This window comes from Pezoporus flaviventris, unplaced genomic scaffold (assembly GCF_033815535.1).
Source record: "Pezoporus flaviventris isolate CSIRO_AGI_PZ_B2104156 unplaced genomic scaffold, CSIRO_AGI_Pfla_v1 ptg000047l, whole genome shotgun sequence".
Lineage (NCBI taxonomy): Eukaryota > Metazoa > Chordata > Aves > Psittaciformes > Psittacidae > Pezoporus > Pezoporus flaviventris.
This window is the reverse complement of record NW_026892595.1, coordinates 219,012-226,998: the sequence shown is the minus strand read 5'-3', so window position 1 is coordinate 226,998 and position 7,987 is coordinate 219,012. Positions and strand designations below refer to the sequence as shown.

General features: G+C 37.1%; 1 protein-coding gene across 4 annotated transcripts in view; it reads right to left on the bottom strand.

Annotated features, from left to right (window-relative positions):
• Window positions 1-266: 266 nt before the first annotated feature.
• The window catches only part of RBM33 (RNA binding motif protein 33), a 104,996-nt gene continuing 97,275 nt past the window's right edge, over window positions 267-7,987 (bottom strand). For all 4 annotated transcript variants that reach the window (XM_061467988.1, XM_061467989.1, XM_061467992.1 and 1 more), the window contains 2 exons: window positions 3,534-3,622; window positions 267-3,337 (listed from right to left, as the gene is read on the bottom strand). In XM_061467988.1, the coding sequence (XP_061323972.1) occupies window positions 3,289-3,337; window positions 3,534-3,622 (138 nt within the window). In that variant the 3' untranslated portion in view covers window positions 267-3,288. The remainder of the gene's footprint in view (window positions 3,338-3,533; window positions 3,623-7,987) is intronic.

Sequence of the window (7,987 nt, the reverse complement as noted above, 5' to 3'; positions counted from 1 at the left end):
AGTTATGCTAATAAAAACTGTGAACAAATAATACACAGATGAGGATATATGTATTGACTTACTAGCATCTTTATAAAAATTTGAAGATATACACAAAAGCACATCAACATTTATGGAACTGTATCCATTAAACTTTGATGAGACAACACAAAAAACCTAACAAAGAGCTAAGATGTGGTTGACTGTAAGCACTTTGAGTAACATTTTAATTTTAAAAGGTCAATATTTACATACTACATTAAATGCCTTCCCTGCCCCCCCCCCCCCCCCCCCCATTTTGCATTGTATTTTGAACACATGATAAAGAAAGAACAAGATAATGGTTGCAACAGATCTTCCAAGAAAGTTAACTTGAGATGCTCAGATTTAACTATGTGCTGAAAGAGAACAAGGCAAGAACACATCCTTCTAGCTTTACCTCTACTTCCTTTGGGTTTTTTTAGGAGGAGACAGCAAAGGGATCTAAAAGAGCTGTATCACTCAAGCTGATCATTGCCAAGAGATCCACTTTTAAGTTAGGATTTGAGAACTAACAAAACACGAACATTTTAACAAATGACTCACCTAACTGCTACTTTTGCTACTGAGTTTTTTAAGATATTAGAAAGATGATGACAACACAGGGTGTGAGTATGTATGTATGCTTATAATAAAATTCATATAGACACACATACATATAGTATGTTTACATACAGTAAGATACTCTGGTACTGCAATAAGCAGCTAAAATGATCACCACCGACCCACCTGTACCCTGCCTATGAACAAGTAATACTACTGCAACTGCCTTTAAAGAGGGTGCATATAGTCATTAAACAGGCACTGCTTATGTTGCCTCCAACATCTAAACAGATGTGAGGTGATCTCAGGTCTTTAATCCAGCCACACATTCACCTCAAAAATCTTTTTTTTTTTTTTTTTTTAACCCCAACTGAATAAAAATTCTTTAAACTGAAGCTGGCTGAACCTCAGCCTCTTTGGGATAGATTCAAAACTCAAAGCAGAAGAATTTCTACAAACTTCTTTGACTTTTGAATCAAACCCATATTCTTAGGCTCCAAGAAACTCTTAACTCCAGTAACATTTGGTTCTGACAGGACAGCTGATCAGCTGCAGATGCTCCTACTGCTGAACTCAGCTGCTGGCCTGTCTGGCATTTGCATCTAACCCAGATTTCCAGACATGCACTATTATCATTCCACTCCGAGACATCTTGCCATCCTTCTCATTGCAAGAAGCTGCTCCCTAACAGCGAGATGAACAACTGCTTCATGACTTGTTTTAAAGATAAGCATTTAATTATTAAAAAATAAAAACTACATAACCTAAGGAAGCAGCATAGGGATCCTACTGCTCACAGTGTGAGGAGTTAAGCAGCATGGGAGAGATCACCTCGTGTGAGTCTTCAGGGTTGGCTCCCACCGGGCACCTCCTACCTGCAGCTGGTTCTCTGTCCTGGGTTTGAGTCTACCTGAAGCACTAATAGGACTTTGTGTAGTAATTGTGCTGGATGTTACTAACTATTAAGCACAAATGGGGAACTACAGAGACAGATGCAAAGCTCAAAACTCACTCACGTGCAAAAGTGTCACATTACAAGAAAAGTTGTAAACGGGCTTAGAGTATCTATTTCTTTCCCAGTACATTTCCAAAGTACTACATTACTGTATTATTTCAATGAACAAAGAGCAGTTTTACCTAGATTTTTGACAGTATTTTATTATTAAATCATTAGTAACTTCTACTTAATTGAAAATCTGGACCAGAACTGTAAGAAAGCCTATTAGGCCTTTGTGACTTAGTTACCATTAAATCTTTATAAAAAAATTAAAAGAATTTAAAAAAAAAATGGTACTATATGGTACTTTATGATGCTATAAACTTGCTTACTTTACCTTCTACATTTGACATGCCTATTTTGGACCCCGTTTGCAGCTGTTTCATTACATACCAATAGTGCTCTCCTGCGGTCACTCAGGTAACAAACCTGGACGGGTTCTGTAAGTCCCCACCTTCACGCAGTAAGTGGGGTACTTACTAAAGTATTTCTAAAATAAAGGATGAACCAAAAGCTCATGGTCTAAAACTAAGAAAGTGTTCATAAAAACTGGAATCCAATATAAAGATGACATTGTAATAAGTTTATTCAGAAGTAACTGAAAAAAAACGTTCCTTTGGCAACACCATCTAGATGGTTCTTAACCAAAAGGAAATAATACGGATTTTACTTTGAATAAAATATAAGCTCCTTAACGTTTGCACATTATTTTGGGAACTGCCACGTTCACCGGCAGACTCGCAATGTCATAGTCCTGTATTTTATTGGGAACACCACATCAAACCAAGTCCTTTCAGTTATGGGTTTCTTATGGTTCAACATTAGTCACAAAATAAATCCCAAAGAAAAAAACTCTAATCAAAATAAAGCATAAGGCAATCATTAAACGCTAAGCCAAGAGAACTATTAGGAATACAACACTCTTCCTATGTAGCATTTTTGAAGTGAGCCACCAAATATTTATTTTTCCTTGTATCTGGCAGCATCATCTAAAACAACCTAGTTACAACTTCGAGTTCACTACCCCACGATGCTCCTGAAGGGCAAAGATCCTTGTTTTTAAAACCCAAGGGAAAATACAGCAATGTTATATCTACACAGGGTTTTACGGAATAAGTGGAGTTGGAAGGAGAAAATGGAAGTCTGTGTTGGAATAGAAAAATGCAAAGATGGATTTAACTTATTTACAAAGATCAGAACTACAATTTTCCAGTGTCACCTCCATAGCTTCTCAGCATACTGCTGTTCAGCGAAGTAGACCACGTTTAAATCTATGCAAGAATGCCTTCTATGCTCCCAGATATACAATGTAGCTAATGTGTTTTGTTTAGAAAAGTGAGTTTTCATTCAAAACTGAAGATAAGAGCAACCATTATCAAATATTCTTTGCTATGGAGAAAGTTTTTAAATCTTTCTATGTAAACGTTCTCTCTCAAGTCACTGTGGTCACACAGTAGGATCTTGAAGAACAGCGTCTACGTGCATTGAAAGCGTTTTGAAAAAGATTCTGTAGTTCCATGTGGTTACAACAGAATGTGAACAAACCTAACAGAAATTCCACTTTTGCAGATCCTCTCAAGTTCTGCTCTTCTGAAGAAGATCTTGCTGCTTTCTGTAGTTAGCAACTAAAGACTAAGCTGAAAGGTTTCACAACCCGATGGTTTTGCCACTGTGCCTCATGTAGCTCCACAGTATGCTCCTGTTAGTGTCAGGGTTTCTCTCAGCAGTCATCACTCAACTATCAGTGCCACATTTATGTGGGACAGATCTATCATGTGCCTGTTAAAAGTTAAAAGAAATTTAAACCTGGTACTCAAACCGAATCTAGGGGTGGAGAACAAACAAGGAGGTTCTATGAAGGTCACTAATAAACAGATGCTTGGCTGGATTAAGAGAAACATTGAGCAGAGAAGACTGATTTAATCTTTTGAAAGGAGGGAAGGAACTGAAGCAGCAGCACCATTTAATTATTTACCTGTGGAATTTCTGTTGAAATGCTAAAGCATGCGCTGGCTCCTTAAATTTTGCTATGGCCTTCCGTTGTTGAGGAAGCATCTGTAAACTCTGCAGAGAAAAAAAAGCCAAAACACATTTTTAATATTCTCTTACAGTTACACTTAAAAAACCCACTCATTCTGCACCAAACTGATGGAAATTCTGCCATATTTCTTTCTTCTTACTGGTATCCAGGAAATGGAAAGACACTTCTGGGACTGCAGTAAGGGACACAGCTGAAGGTGTTTCAGCTGCTACGTTAAGCAACTGTACTGACTGGAAATCCCAGACCATCACACTTTAAGCAAAGGCAACAGCTCCTCGATTCTACCCATATAGATGACCCAAACCCTGCAGCCAAATTCACACCAACTAAATAAGAAACATTCCACTGGGCAGAGCAAAAATTCACACACAAGCACCTGGAGTCACCCACTTGATGTACATTAAAGGATCAGGGCTTTCCACAGGTCAAACAGGGCAGAATCAGGAAAACGAAGTGGTAGGTCTTGATCTCTAGACTGCATATCCTCAAACGGCTGTACCAAAAACAAGTGGCTAACTTTTGACAGATGCTAACCACCAAGAAACCCTGATGAAATGGCTTAGGTCACCACTTCCAAATCCTCCTAAGTAATGGGAAACCATGCCACACACATCTACCCAGGTAAGTCCATCTGATACGTGCTTCTCATACCATGAGAGCAGCATTTCACAGTGCTACAACTATCAAAAAACCCTGTATAGTATTGACCACTCCTCAGCCAGGGCTTTGGAGAACCTGTGTCCTTGCTCCCTGGTGCATCAAGAAGTCCTGGTAATGCCTGATGATCTCCATGAGCAGCCTGTGGCCTTGGCAATGAAAACTTTTCAGACTTACTAAGATTAAAATTGATGCTTTGAGTTAGCATGTTAGGTATAACAGCATATTTTTCAAAAAGACAACTCGCAAATTTGAGACTATGAAGTTTTACACATCAAGTAGGTACACACCCAACAATCAATGAGAACATGCAATAAGTATTCAGCATCGCAGAATATTCAAGTTAATCTGGACTGTATAGTTTTTGGAAATGTAGATTTTTCTATGATTAAAAGATTTAGTTAAGTCACTGCAACTTTTTAGTTTCTGGGCTTGTAGGAATGGCATTTAGCTTTAAAAATGAGAAAACATTTGGTAGATGATTTTTGTCTTTTTTCAATCTGAAAGCCCTTTACAAGGTTAAGCACATTCTACCCGCAAGAATAGAGTCAGGCTGCAGAAAATGCCAATGGAAGTCCTTTGACAAAGCTCAGTTCTCCTGGAAGTTATCTGCTGGAGTAGGTGAAGAAGGTACTGAAGTCTGTGTTCTCCTCCTTCACTGATGTCACTTTATCATGATTTACAGAACTGTATCTAATGCACATTCTCTTGACACTGCTTTTCTGGATAGAAAACACTAAGGATTAACTCAGTCCTATCACTAAGTTTTGAAGACTTAGTTAAAGGCATTAAATAAGATTTAGAAACAAGAAGCTTGGAATAGTTGGGGAAAATCTCTGAATTGCAATAAAAAAAATAAAAATCAAAACCCAAAAGTAAATCTGTTCCTTTCAAAGAACTTGACACTTTAAATATGAGAAAACCTGTTTGAATCACTGAAAGGATGAATATTTCACAGAACAGTGGAGCTGGAAAAGAACCCAGGGACGTATCCTTTCAGCTGTACCCTGAATGTCCTGCAGTTACCTGCTTCTCTCCCCATTCCTGAATCATCTCCAGCTCTCTTGCTGACAATCAATCCTCACAACAACAGGTCTCACTCAACCACAGGAGATTCTCCAAATGCTTTATGGTCTAGACCCATGTTGTGATCAAGTGAAGAAGCTACATTTAGTGACTTCTTGCACCAAAATTCAGTTGTTACTGCATTAATGAGATGTATAAAGGAAAATTTCATTTTGCAGTTTATATACCCATAATGAAAAATTAATAAAAGTAATTAGCATATAAAATTGACTAAAGGAAGACATTCTGGTATAGTACAGACTTACTAATGAAATTAGGCAAAGTATCTAAATATTATTACAGACAAGTTACTTACACTTTCATACAAATTAATAAAGTTTATTGACTGACTAGCTTGGGTATTATGTCACAGCCTGTTCTTACGTTGTTTTATTGCCTTATTTTTCAAAGAAAAAAAACCAAAACAATTAAAACACTAAACACATTATAATTTTAATGCTCAGCTGCTTTGGCAACAAGACATCAATTCTTTGATAAGTCCATTGAAAAGCATCTTTATCAGATTTAATTTCACTTGTCAATACAGACAGTTGTGGAAATAAAAAGCCAACCCATCTCATCCTTTGCTGAACTGCCCAAACACCTTTAGAGAATCCTGGAGTAAGGCAGTAACTTCTAGCATCAGGATCTTCTCAACTACTGCAGTTACACATGCCTATGCTTTAACCAGAAAGAGAATTAAGGACTGCAAAAAGAAAGATAAAATAATGCTACACAAACAATACTTCTTCAGTTGGAAACTGTCTGAAACATGTTAATTCAAATGGTTTAAAACCAAATTCTCAGCCTCTACTGCATTTAAACTATGGTAATGAAAATGGTACACAATCACTTCACGTTTGTTTAGGTATATTAGCTATATACACCTTATTTAGGTAGAAAAAAAAAGTTTGGGTTTTAAACACAAAAAATAGGCAATTACTAAGCTAAGTTAATTTGATGATATGACCACCATGGCCTGAAATACCAACATAAATACCTTTGCTGACAAAGATTTTTAATATCACAACATAAACTGTGATCTACATCATGTTTTCAAACAAATCCACATCTATCATGACCTGCAAGTATAAACATTATTTATCCAAGCTAACAAACACCTCTTGAAAACATATGTTCTGATTTTAGGGTAATATTTGCTTACTTACATTACTATTTAAATCCAAGTTTTGTACTTAGCAATGCTGACTATCAGATACAGAAGAAGCAGGTATGATTTTGTCGAGTGTGTAGGTCCTGAGCTGCTGTTAGCCCACCCAGAGCAGATGGGTTATCAGCTGGGCATACAAACTAGTGTTCCACTTCAGTGGAAACCTGACGTAAAGTAACTACATACTCATCCTACCGGATTATTTCCATCTCCTTGGATTCAGGATGACATGCAGTTAGATGATGATAACAGTCTGAAGAAAATGTTTTTTTTTGTGTAACCTGTGGATTTTTATTAGCTCAAAATGTTGCTCAAGGCATTATCTTAAAGACTTACTTCACCACCTTCTGCTTTTGTTGATTCCAAATACATGTTGGGAAAGTACATACAAAATTAATTTTGTGTATCTTAATCATGCTACCTTGCTTTGTTTAACAAAGTTCTCCACCTTTGTTTAATAATTTGTCAGCCTATTTTTTTCAGTGATAACATGCAGTATTTCTAGCATCCATAACATTCTCTGATAGTTTGAGCGCTCACACATTAATTGCAAAGATCTTGAAATAAACTCCTAGAAAGCTGTTATTTTTAATCATGCTCTTTCATCAGACTATCACTGTATTAGCCAGTTTACTTGTAAAGAATGTCCTAATTTTGTTTCCAAAATTATTGGTACCACTATTTAATGTGTTTCATTAATGTAAAACCCCATACATGTGCAAGCATTAATCTTTCATTTTCAAAGTAAAACCTGAAGTACTCCATTAGCTATTGTAGAGCTTGTACAAAAACAGATGCTCACCTATTTTTATTATTTTTGTTTCCCCACAGTGTATCTTAACTTCTATTTCCAACAATACTGTATATCAGGATAAATTTAAACTTTTGTCATTTCCTTTCATACTGCCTAACTACTTCTGAAGATTATGTTAGAACAAATTAAACAAGGTTTTACTGAACAAAAGCTCTTCTTGCCTGGAGCATCTCCTCCCCTCCTTCTGCACCAACCTGGGTGTCTGCAGAGATGTTCCTCTCACATTTTCTCACTCTTCTCTCTGGATGCAATTTCTCCTGCACACTAACTTTTCCCCCTTCTTAACTATGTTATCCCAGAGGTGCTACCACTGTCACTGATGCTCTCAGCCTTGGCCAGCAGCAGGTCTGTCATGGAGCTGTCTGGCACTGGCTCCATCAGACCTGGGGGAAGCTTCTGGCAGCTTCTCAGAAACACTCCCACTGCCAAAACCTTGCCGTACAAACCCCATACACATTCTGAAAAAGTACTTTAGTATGTTGGTTTTAGACCTGATGCAATACCACAAAGCTAAGAGCATCAGACTGGTCTTCGTATAGTACTAAAGACAGCTGCTCTCTCATTTTCAAAGAACACATAGTAAGTACTAAAGTAATCCTTAGTCTTATGATCTCCATCATAAAAACATGATCTTCCCCAAAGTATCATGGCTCATTAGGAATTTGACCTGAATTTAGTATT